Raw genomic sequence first — 12,713 nt, 5'->3', positions numbered from 1 at the left:
CGGGTATTGATTATTTCACAAATTTCAATTCTTACACCATGCTCCTTTTTAGAATTCTAGATCATTCTAGACATCCTTGTTTATGTAAAGACCAAACTGGCAGCCCAGGACCAAACTGCCTCTGTTCAAGTCTTCCACCTGCATACGACCCCTGGCCTCCCACTGGGAGAGGGTGACAGGGAGTCCCAGAGAGGAAGACTAAAGCAATCAAATGACCACAGGGAACCCGCCAGTAGCCCCCCAATATAGGCGTGTGTGATGGGAGGGGGAGGGGGGGTGTGTGTGTGTGTGTGTGTGTTGACAGTGATGGGCAGTATGTTATAGATGATTTTTATTATAGTTGTCATTGTTTTTATTTAACTTGGTCCCCACACCCCCTCAATGGTCATGCTACTACTCCTATGGTCATTCCCTCCCCATCAACAGTCTTTACTCTGCCTCCACCCCAATCGACATTTATTTATTAAACACTGCTACAGTTATGATGTATATAATGCTATTTATACATTTATTTTTATTTGATTTTTTTTCATTTTATTTGGCTTAGTCCTGCATGTTGGAGCTTGGAGCCTAAGCTATTCGCTGTACCCTGCAATTACACCTGCACCTCTGTACATGTGACTATTCAACACTCTGAATCTGAAAACAGTGTTAACTGCTGGTTCATCACTAGGAAAAGGTTAAATGGGGTCCAAAAAGTATTGTGCACTGGTACTTATGTCAGTGATATCTGTTCTTTTACTGTGGCATACCCTTTTGCCAGATGGATTAAGATACCGAGGTGAGACATTTCAGGTGCTGTATGAGCTTGTACATGTCATGTTACAAATACATCTAAGATGACAACCAGGTTAATATTACAGTAATGACGCAGTATGACGGTAAAAAAAGATATACACTATATACACCAAAATACAGTTGATGTCGGAAGTTTACATTCACTTAGGTTGGTTGTGCATGACACAAGTAATTTTTCCAACAATTGTTTACAGACAGATTATTTCACTTATAATTCACTGTATCACAATTCCAGTGGGTCAGAAGTTTACATACACTAAGTTGACTGTACCTTTTAAACTGCTTGGGAAATTCCAGAAAATGATGTCATGGCTTTAGAAGCTTCTGATAGGCTAATTGACATAATTTTAGTCAATTGGAGGTGTACATGTGGATGTATTTCAAGGCTTACCTTCAAACTCAGTGCATCGTTGCTTGACATCATGGGAAAATCAAAAGAAATCAGCCAATACCTCAGAAAAAGATTTTAGACCTCCACAAGTCTAGTTCATCTTTGGGAGCCATTTCCAAACACCTGAAGGTACCATGTTCATCTGTACAAACAATAGAATGCAAGTATAAACACCATGGGACCACGTAGCTGTCATACCGCTCAGGAAGGAGACACGTTCTGTCTCCTAGAGTTGAACGTACTTTGGTGTTAAAAGTGCAAATCAATCCCAGAACAACAGCAAAGGACCTTGTGAAGATGATGGTGGACACAGGTTCAAAAGTATCTATATCCACAGTAAAACGAGTCCTATATCGACATAACCTGAAAGGCCTCTCAGCAAGGAAGAAGCCACTGGTCCAAAACCGCCATTAAAAAAAGCCAGACTATGGTTTGCAACTGCACATGGGGACAAAGACCATACTTTTTGGAGAAATGTCCTCTGGTCTGATGAAACAAAAATAGAACTGTTTGGCCATAATGACCATTGTTATGTTTGGAGAAAAAAGGGGGAGGCTTGCAAGCCGAAGATCACCGTCCCAACCGTGAAGCACGGGGGTGGCAGCATCATGTTGTGAGGGTGCTTTGCTGTAGGAGGGACTGGTGCACTTCACAAAATAGATGGCATCATGAGGAAGGAAAATTATGTGGATATATTGAAGCAACATCTCAAGACATCAGTCAGGAAGTTAAAGCTTGGTTGCAAATGGGTCTTCCAAATGGACAATGACCCCAAGCATACTTCCAAAGTTGTGGCAAAATGGCTTAAGGACAACAAGTCAAGGTATTGGAGTAGCCATCACAAAGCCCTGACCTCAATTCTATAGAAAACTTGTGGGCAGAACTGAAAAAGTGTGTGCGAGCAAGGAGGCCTACAAACCTGACTCAGTTACACCAGCTCTGTCGGGAGGAATGGGCCAAAATTCACCCAGCTTATTGTGTGAAGCTTGTGGAAGGCTACCAGACAAGTTTGACCCAAGTTAAACAATTTAAAGGCAATTCTACCAAATACTAATTGAGTGTATGTGAACTTCTGACCCACTAGGAATGTGATGAAAGAATTAAAAGCTGAAATAATATAATATTCTGACATTCCACATTCTTAAAATAAAGTGGTGATCCTAACTGACCTAAGACAGGGAATTTGTACTAGGATTAAATGTCAGGAATTGTGAAAACATGAGTTTAAATGTATTTGGCCATGGCCATGTATGTTAACTTACGACTTCAACTGTATGTGGACACCCTTTCAAATTAGTGGATTCGGCTATTTCAGCCACACCCGTTGCTGACAGGTGTATAAAATCGAGCACACAGCAATCTCCATAGAAAAACATTGACAGTAGAATGGCCTTACTGAAGAGCTCAGTGACTTTCAATGTGGCACCGTCATAGAATGCCACCTTTCCAACAAGTCAGTTTGTCAAGTTTCTGTTCTGCTAGAGCTGCTAGAGCTGCCCCGGTCAACTGTAAGTGCTGTTATTGTGAAGTGGAAACGTCTACAATGTGGTAAGCCACACAAGCTTACATAACGGGACCACTGAGTGCTAAAGCGTGTATTCGTGTAAAAATAATTTGTCCTCGGTTGTACACTCACTACCAAGTTCCAAACTACCTCTGGAAGCAATGTCAGCCCAATAACTGTTCATCGGCTGTAGTATTGTTATGCTCGCCGCCATTGGACCCTGGAGCAGTGGAAACGCATTCTCTGGAGTGAGGAACCACGCTTCACCATCTGGCAGTCCGACGGACGAAACTGGGTTTGACGTATGCCAGGAGAATGCTACCTGCCCCAATGCATAGTGCCAACTGGTAAGATTGGTGGAGGAAAAATGGTCTGGTGATGTTTTTCATGGTTCGGGCTAGGCCCCTTTGTTTCAGTGAGGGGAAATCTTAACACTACAGCATACAATGACATTCTAGACGATTCTGTGTTTCCAACTTTGTGGCAACAGGTTGGGGAACGCCCTTTCCTGTTTCAGCATGACAATGCCCCCTTGCAGAAAGCGAGGCCCCTACAATAATGGTTTGTGGAGATAATTGAATCGCCTAACATCAGTGCCCGATCTTACTAATGCTCTTGTGGCTGAATGGAAGCAAATCTACAAAGCAATGTTCTAAACAACTAGTGGAAGACCTTCCCAGAAGGGTAGTCTGTTATAGCAGCAAAGGGGGGACCAACTCCTTATTAATGCCCATGATTTTGGAATGACACATTTGACAAGCAGGTGTCCACATACTTTTGGTCATGTAGTGTATATATACAGTGCCTTCTGAAAGTATTCAGACCCCTTGACTTTTTCCACATTTTGTTACATTACAGCCTTTTTTCCCCTCATCAAACTATACACAATACCCCATAATGACAAAGCAAAAACTGGTTTTTAGAATAAATAAAAAATACGAAACAAAAATGTGACATTTACACAAGTATTCAGACCCTTTACTCAGTACTTTGTTGAAGCACCTTTGGCAGCAATTACAGCATTGAGTCTTCTTGGGTATGATGCTACAAGCTTGGCACACCTGTATTTGGGGAGTTTCTCCCATTCAGAGACTTGTACCAAAGCTACTCCTGCATTTTCTAGGCTGTGTGCTTAGGGTAGTTGTCCTATTGGAAGGTGAACCTTCGCCCCAGTCTGAGGTCCTGAGGGCTGTTGAGCAGGTTTTCATCAAGGATCTCTCTGTACTTTGCTCCATTTATCTTTGCCTTGATACTGACTAGTCTCCCAGTCCCTGCTGCTGAAAAACACATCCACACCATGATGCTGCCACCACCATGCTTCACCGTAGGGATGGTGCCAGGTTTCCTCCAGGTGTGACGCTTGGCATTCAGGCCAAATAGTTCAATCTTGGTTTCATCCGACCAGAGAATCTTGTTTCTCATGGTCTGAGAGTCTTTAGGTTCCTTTTGACAAACTCCAAGCAGGCTGTCATGTGCCTTTTATTGAGTAGTGGCTTCCGTCTGGGCACTCTACCATAAAGGCCTGATTGGTGTAGTGCAGCAGAGATGGTTCTCCATCTGGAAGGTTCTCCCATCTCCACAGAGGAACTGTAGAGCTCTGCCAGAGTGACCATCGAGTTCTTGGTCACCTCCCTGACCAAGGCACTTCTCCCCCGATTGCTCAGTTTGGCCGGGGCTTCCAGCTCTAGGAAGAGTCTTGGTGGATCCAAACTTTTTCCATTTAAGAATGATGGAGGTCATGCTGTTCTTGGGGACCTTAAATGCTGCAGAAATGTTTTGGTACCCTTCACCAGATCTGTGCCTTGACACAATCCTGTCTCGGAGCTCTACGAACAATTCCTTCGACCTCATGGCTTGGTTTTTGCTCTGACACGCAGTCAACTGTGGGACCTTATATAGACAGGTCTGTACCTTTCGAAATCATGTCCAATCAATTGAATTTACCACAGGTGGACTCCAATCTAGTTGAAGAAACATCTCAAGGATGATCAATGGAAACAGGATGCACCTAAGCTCAATTTCGAGTCTCAAAGCAAAGGGTCTGAATACTTGTATAAATAAGGTATTACTGTTTTACTAAATTTGCTAAAAATCGTGACTTGAATTCTAAATAAATCACTGACAGTGTCACTAGCAAAGCACCCCCACACCATCACACCTCCTCCATGTTTCACGATGGGAACCACACGTGCAGAGATCATCCGTCTCACAAAGACACAGCATTTGGAACCAAAAATGTCAAATTTGGACTCATCAGACCAAAAGACAGATTTCCAACTGTCTAATGTCCATTGCTCGTGTTTCTTGGCCCTAGCAAGTCTATTCTTATTGGTGTCCTTTAGTAGTGGTTTCTTTGCAGCAATTCGACCATGAAGGCCTGATTCACGCAGTCTCCTCTGAACAGTTGATGTTGAGATGTGTCTGTTACTTGAACTCTGAAGCATCTATTTGAGTGGCAATATCTGAGGCTGGTAACTCTAATGAACTTATCCTCTGCAGCAGAGGTAACTCTGGGTCTTCCTTTCCTGTGGCGGTCCTCATGAGAGCCAGTTTCATCAAACTTTCAAAGTTCTTGACATTTTCCGGATTGACTGACATTCATGTTGTTTCTCTTTGCTTATTTGAGATGTTCTTGCCATAATATGGACTTGGTCTTTTACCAAATAGGGCTATCTACTGTATACCACCCCTACCTTGTCACAACACAACTGATTGGCTCAAACGCATTAAGAAGGAAGTAAATTCCACAAATTAACAAGGCACACCTGTTAATTGAAATGCATTCCAGGTGGTTGAGAGAATGCACCAGGAGTGTGCAAAGCTGTCATCAAGGCAAAGGGTGGCTACTTTGAAGAATATAAATTATATTTTGATTTGTTGAACACTTTTTTGCTTACTACTTGTTTCATAGTTTTGATGTCTTCACTATCATTCTACAATTTCGAAAATAGTAAAAATAAAGAAAAACCCTTGAATGAGTAGGTGTGTCTGAACTTTTGACTGGTACTGTGTGTGTGTGTGTGTATATATATATAAACTGGCCTTATTTCTTGATGTAACCCATCGGACGCTGCTCTGTGCTGTTTTTGTATTAGTCAGCTGTCTGTTTAGAGAATGAGAACAGAGAGGGGGCCTGCAGCCTGAAGGTTGGTCCTAGGGAGAGTTAAAAAGAAGGGAGTGTGAAAACTGCCCATTTGGCCCGATGTGTGAAGCCTCACTCACCTATATAACACATCGGCCCTGAGCCAGAGGGACATTTAAAGAAGAGAAAGAGAGAGGGACAAGACAGACAGAGGGGAAATTAAGAAGAAATACCATAGCCAAAAAGAGAACTCAAAGAGAATACTACAAGGACAAGATCGAAACATCAAGGACAAATCGCACTGGAGAACAAACAAACTGATTGGCAGTAAATGGACAGAGAGAAAGAGATAAATAGAGTGAGTTACTGAGCAAGGGAGAGGAAAAGGAGAGGTATAGCGAGAACGAAGAGATGCTGAGTGTGGAGATGTACCCCAGTTTGGCCCTTGGGCACCAAAGAGTGGGAGACTGCTGCTATAGAGGCGAGTGTGTGCTTGTGTGCGTCTGTCTGTCTGTGTCAATGTGTATTTGAGAGAAAGCATCAGTGTGTATGCATGTCATGTGGTGCTTTACAATTTATGGTTAATCCTTTGAAATACTGTCATAATTACCCAGTCCAATTCAGATCATGGTTAAAGTTGACCTTGTCAATCATTACCATTGTTTATTGATAAGATCTGCTCAAATTAATTAGTATGAATATCAGAGTATTAATAGTATGTGGTAATGCTTATCTCAATGCCAAAATGGTCATTGATCAACACCAAATTCAGGATTGTAATTACTTATTTACTTATCGGGGTGTCATTTCTCATGAAGATGCTACAAATTGAAATGGGGATACCCTGGCTTATTAAAGGAAAATTTCACGCAAAATTTTTCTTTTGGTATTTGTTTCATTAGCCCAATGTTGATATAGTCCCAAAATATTTTGCATGTCAGCAATCAAGTTTTCAAGACATAAAACTTTCAAAATACAGAAATAGAGCCAATATGATGCATTTTGCATCATACCGGTGGTATTTCTGTTTTTGGGTGGAAATTTCCTTTAATTTAGATGTTAGGTTGCACAGCACTCCCATGCTTACTTGAACCCTAACTGAAGCTAATTAATTATAATTATACGCCCCCCTACCAGAGAGGGAACCTCCTGCCCACATGCCCCTCTACCCCTCCTCCTATGACATGGCTGCCGGGGCCATGCCCTCTCACCCTCTGGCCCCACCCCCCACCCCCAGCGAGCCAACCTGTAAAGGCCAGCAGGACAGCGTCAAGATGGAGCTGGAGAACGCTTCACTGTGGAAACATTTCTGCTCCGTGGGCACAGAGATGATCATCACCAAGAAGGGCAGGTGAGTGCTGTCCATCTGTGACCCATGTTGACATTTTTTTTCAATAAAGTTTGATTTAAATGTATCTCCTCTGCTAAAAGGTCAAAGGTTAATAAAGGAAATTCATTTACTGGGAAATGCCTTCTCATAGGTGTTAATGTTTGAAAATTATTATATTTATCAATCTCTCTCCCACTTCTTCTTTCTCTCTCTCTCTCACCCTTCTGTTTCTTTTTCTCTATATCCTTTCCTTATATTCCTCTATTTCTTTCTTCCCCTTTGTCTCCTTCTCCCACGCAACCTATCTCTCCCTTTCTTCCCTTTTCTTCTTTCACTCTCCATCTTTTCCTCTCTTCCTATGTAATGTGTAAATTGTATCAAATAATTCAGCCTAGCTGCCATTGATACTTTGTAATGCTTCTAAAATTGTGTAATAAAATTGTGTAATAAAACCATTATCTTTCCCTCTCTTTCTCCCCCTCCTTATTTATCTGTCTCCCTTCATCCACTCTTTCCTCCCTCCTCCAAGGCGGATGTTCCCCCAGCTGAGGGTAAAGCTGTCAGGCCTGAACCCGGCGCTGCGCTACATACTGCTGCTGGATGTGGTGGCCATGGATACCTCTCGCTACCGCTTTCAGGGCGACACCTGGCAGGTGGTGGGTGGCGCTGAGGCCCGCTTACCCGACCGGGTGTTTATTCACCCAGACTCACCAGCCACGGGTGCCCACTGGCAGAGCAGGAGCATCTCCTTCCACCGCGCCAAGCTCACCAACAACACGCTGGACACACAGGGATATGTGAGTATAGTGGGAGAAAGAAAGTATGACTGTGTGGGGTGGGGGGGGGGGGGGGGATGATGGATGTATGTGTGTGTGTATAGGTGTGAATCTAGGCCTATCTATTTCTTAAAAACAAAAATGGTCATGTCATACCCAACTTTCTATAATGACAATAATAATGACTTTCTTCCTTCCTCGCTCTCTCTTCTTTCTCGTAGATCATCCTCCACTCCCTCCACCGTTACCAGCCACGGGTACACGTGATCGAGGCCAGAGACGTGCTGAGGTGGGGGGGAGGGCAACACTCCTTCATCTTCCCAGAGACCCAGTTTCTCACTGTCACCGCCTACCAGAACAATAAGGTAAGGAGGATAGGGAAGGAAGGGGTGTGTGGGTGTGTGTGTGTGTGTGGGTGTGTGTGTGGGTGTGTGTGTGTGTGTGTGTGTGTGTGTGTGTGTGTGTGTGTGTGTGTGTGTGTGTGTGTGTGTGTGTGTGTGTGTGTGTGTGTGTGTGTGTGTGTGTGTGTGTGTGTGTGTGTGTGTGTGTGTGTGTGTGTGTGAGAGAGAGAACTAGTGACAGTATATATGCATAAAAGATCAAATGGGTCAAATATAATATAGTTTCTCAGAGAATGTTTTTATACACTTCTAATATACAATACTTTCTATTCTTCTTATAATGGTTACTGACTGTGTGACTGATTGGCAGATCACTGAACTGAAGATCCAATCCAATCCCTTCGCGAAGGGCTTTAGAGAGGATGGCATGAATAGCAAAAGGTATAGCACACACACACGCACGCACACACACCAATTTTTCCACATACACTCACCCATCTATATATATATTTTTTTCTTCCAGACAGAGGGACGTGAGGCAAAAGCGGAAGCTAAATGAACCTCTAGATATTGGTGAGTTTAATATTACTCAAATTTCTCTCAACTTGTTGATTCCTCTTCCATCCTACAATCATTCATTGCAATGGAGATGCTTTTCTGACCATTTTCTGTGTCCTCCTCAATGATTTGATTTATGCATATGCTTTGTTTATTGTTTTTAAAATGGTCAACTAAAATCCTATTTTACTCGTTTTTCTGTCCCTCTATTCATCCCTCTATTTTCTATCTACTTCCTCTATCCTCTCTCTCAGTGAGCTGTGACCCATGCGACTCCACTGAGCTCCTGTCTCAGTACTCCTCTTCCTCCTCCGACCTCCAGAGCCTGGCCCTGGCATCTCTCCCCTCCCTTCCCCCTCTCCCTGAGTCTGTGTGTGGGTATGGCTCCAACGAAACCCCTTTCCAGGAGAGCCCTGTTCCAGAGCAGCAGGCTCTAGACCTGGTCGGCCAAACCTTCATTGCCTCCCAGATGACTGACATCACAGCTAACATCACGGCCGATATGACCAAGGGGCCACAAGATGCATCAGGCAACAAAGTCCCCGATGGAATGATGGACAGGTGAGTTTCGGGTTTATAATGGGTGCATGTTGGTTGTCTAAAGTAAGGATCTGCGGCCAAGGTTAGCTCTTTGGGGCGGCAGGTAGCCTAGTGGTTAGAGAGTTGGGCCAGTAACAAAGGTTTCTGGATCAAATCCCCAAGCTGACAAGGTAAAAATCTGTCATTCTGCTCCTGAAAAAGGCAGTCAACCCACTGTTCCCCGGTAGGCCATCATTGTAAATCATAATTTATTCTTAACTGACTTGCCTAGTTAAATAAAGGTTACATTTAAAAATATATATGCTTCATCTGCACTGATATGAAAATCCTGGCTATATAAAAGCAATGTGGAGCTCGAGGATGCCTACCTGGACTCTGCTGGATTTCACCTGCCACCTCCTTTAATGTCAGGGAGTGCAGATGGATACAAGGAGACAAAGACACTTTAGAGTATTGAGATGTACCCCATCCATATCTTTAAATAACTTACAAGTCATTGGTACAACACCTTTGGTCAGCTGTTATGTGTCAGTTACATTCACAGCAGGTTACAATAATAAGATTTATTTTACCTTGCAGGTCCGTCACTATGAGTCTTTCCACTTACAATGGGACATATCCAGCCACTCCTCTTGGTTCTTCCTCTTTTGCCCCTGCTCCTCATCCTCAGTCTTCGTCCTCCTACTGCTCAGATCCCTCCATCCCCCAACCCTCCCCCACCTCTACTTTTAATTATCCATCCATGGCCACCACTGACTATCCCTCTATTCTCGCCTCTTCTCCTACCCTCCCTTCCTCCACCACATCTCCCTCGCTTCAGCAAACTAGTTTCACCTACCCCACCTTGTCTATTTCCACTTCATCCTCCCCCAAGCCTCTCCTGTCCTCCACCTCCATTCACTCCATCCTTCCATCCAACCCACAGCAAGGCCTGCTCAGTCCTCATACACCCACAAATACCTCTTTTCCATCACTCCCTCCTCCCTCCTGTCAACCCATCCAGCAGAATGGGGTGACCACCCATTCCATGCTCCCTCCCCCGAACCAGGCACTACAAGCTGTCCCCATCTCCAACCAGACCCCCCCTCTGTTGATCTTTAACCCCACAGCATACCCCTACCCAAACCTACCTCTCTCCAACGTCATCCAAACCACCACTCCGTCTCTCTTCAACCTCTCAAGTCACTCAACTTCTCAATCCCACCCCGTTCCCTCTCTCCCTTACTCTCTTTCTTCCCATCCCGCACCTCTATCTTATCCCTTTCCCTCGCTCCCTTCATCCCTCTCTTCTTGCTCTTCTTCAGTTCAAAATTGGACTCTTCCGAATGTTTCCTCCGGCTCCGTCCACTCCGCTGTGTCTATTCCCATCCCGACTCAGATCCAAGCTTCATCTGTCGGGTCGTCCTTTCTTCCTTCCTCCTTCACTCACCCCCCATCCTCCCTTCCTAATCCAGTTTACCAACCCTCTTCCTGTTCCGCCATTCCCTCTGTGTCCGTCGCCTCTTTCCAGCCTTCTGCCTCTTCTCACATCCCGCCCTTCTCCCTGACCAACCACTCCCTCCCTCCAACGACTTGTCCCCAGAACCAGACCCCCACGCCCTCCTCCTACCCCCCGATAGCGCCCACCGAGATTGGCACCTTCTCCCAGTTCAACTCTGGCGCACCCTATCTTCCAGAAATGGTACTTCACCACCCCTCACTCCTGCCTCCACTGGATCCCTCTCTTTCATCCTGTGTCTCCTCCTCCTCCACACCCCCCGCCCTCTATCCCCCCTTCTCTTCCTATCCTCTGCGCCTGTGTCAGGACCCCCGCTCGTCCTTCCCCATACCTCTCAGGCACATGTACAGGCAGCACCAGCATGGCCACACCCACCCTCAGGGGTCCTACCTGGATACGAGTGGGAGGGCTGTATTCTGAGGTAGAGGAGATAGAAGGTAATGGTCGAGTTCCAGCCAAACTTGATGTGCAGGCGTTCCATTGCATCAACCAATGGTTGTGTGCCAAGTCATCGACTGTGTAGTTGGCCATCAGATTGCTATATCATATGATGTGGTTAGCTGATATGTTAAATACCTATCCAGGCATTGTACAGTAAGATCTGGAATGCGTCTGCAATGTTGTCGGGCAGGAACTCAACCGGTGTCATTGGAAATGTAATGGCCGTGTTTGAGAGCATCAAAACCGTGTTGTATTTTGACTAACTGGCTGATCACAAATACTATTGAGTAGTTATGTATGACGCAAGGTGCTTTGTTGATCAGTGAGTCTCGGCTCGCCTTTAAAGTCGGCTGCAACGCCCCCAATGTTTTCATTTATGAAGATGACATGCATCAGAAAATGGTGTACTGTGTATGGAGAGAAAGAGAGTGGATCAACAGAGAAGAGCTACAGTGGTCAAAATAGTTCATTTGAAATGCGGCCTTTTGCTAAACTGTTTTGTGATAGCAAGTGTGTTCATTACAAATAAATACAAATGTATAGATTTTATAACGCTTTTAAGGATCCAATGTGTAGTATTAGTTGAAGTTGTTGGAAAATAATTTGATTTCTTTTTTTACTTTGTCCGTGTGAAAGTTTGTTGACCGACTGTGCATCAAACTATGGTGACGTTTTCAAGTTCCATGTTTTGTTTTTTCTAACTAAAAAAAACTGTTGAATTGGACTTCATCTTGTAAATAGTTTTTTAATCTGTTCTTTTTGAAATCCATTCCAGTATTAAAACAATGAAGTGCGTTCTTGACCATGCTTTTGTGAATCGATTACAGTGAAATGATTAGTCATTTTGTATTTATTTAACCTTTATTTTCACAGGAAAGACATATTGAAACCTAGGTCTCTTTTACAAATGCACTCTGTATATACACCATACATATACACATAATACCAAAACTATACAGTACCAGTCAAAGTTTGGACACACCTACTCATTCAAGGTTTTTTTCTTTATGTTGACTATTTTCTACATTGTAGAATAATAGTGAAGACATCAAAACTATGGAATAACACATATGGAATCATGTAGTAACCAAAAATGTGTTGAACAAATCAAAATATATTTTGAATTTAGATTCTTCAAAGTAGCCACCCATTCTCTCAACCAGCTTCAACAGTGAAGAGGCGATTCCGGGATGCTGGCCTTCTAGGCAGAGTTCCTCTGTCCAGTGTCTGTGTTCTTTTGCACATCTTAATCTTTCATTTTTATTGGCCAGTCTGAGATATGGCTTTTTCTTTGCAACTCTGCCTAGAAGGCCAGCATCCCGGAGTAGCCTCTTCACTGTTGACGTGGTGTATTGTGGGTACTATTTAATGAAGCTGCCAGTTGAGGACTTTTGAGGTGTCTGTTTCTCAAACTAGATTTTGTGTTAAAGGATCTACAACAAAGCTTTCTTAGT

At 43.8% G+C, this 12,713-nt stretch overlaps 1 protein-coding gene across 1 annotated transcript; it reads left to right on the top strand.

Annotated features, from left to right (window-relative positions):
* Positions 1-5,963: 5,963 nt before the first annotated feature.
* tbx6 (T-box transcription factor 6) lies at positions 5,964-12,054 on the top strand. The gene is made up of 8 exons (XM_071346928.1): positions 5,964-6,256; positions 6,913-7,126; positions 7,635-7,902; positions 8,103-8,246; positions 8,593-8,663; positions 8,746-8,795; positions 9,035-9,341; positions 9,900-12,054. Exons 1-8 carry the CDS (start codon positions 6,187-6,189, stop codon positions 11,236-11,238), a joined length of 2,463 nt encoding a protein of 820 aa, XP_071203029.1. The 5' UTR covers positions 5,964-6,186; the 3' UTR covers positions 11,239-12,054.
* Positions 12,055-12,713: the final 659 nt, after the last annotated feature.

This window comes from Salvelinus alpinus, chromosome 17 (genome assembly GCF_045679555.1).
Source record: "Salvelinus alpinus chromosome 17, SLU_Salpinus.1, whole genome shotgun sequence".
Lineage (NCBI taxonomy): Eukaryota > Metazoa > Chordata > Actinopteri > Salmoniformes > Salmonidae > Salvelinus > Salvelinus alpinus.
This window is presented reverse-complemented; position numbering and strand designations above follow the sequence as displayed.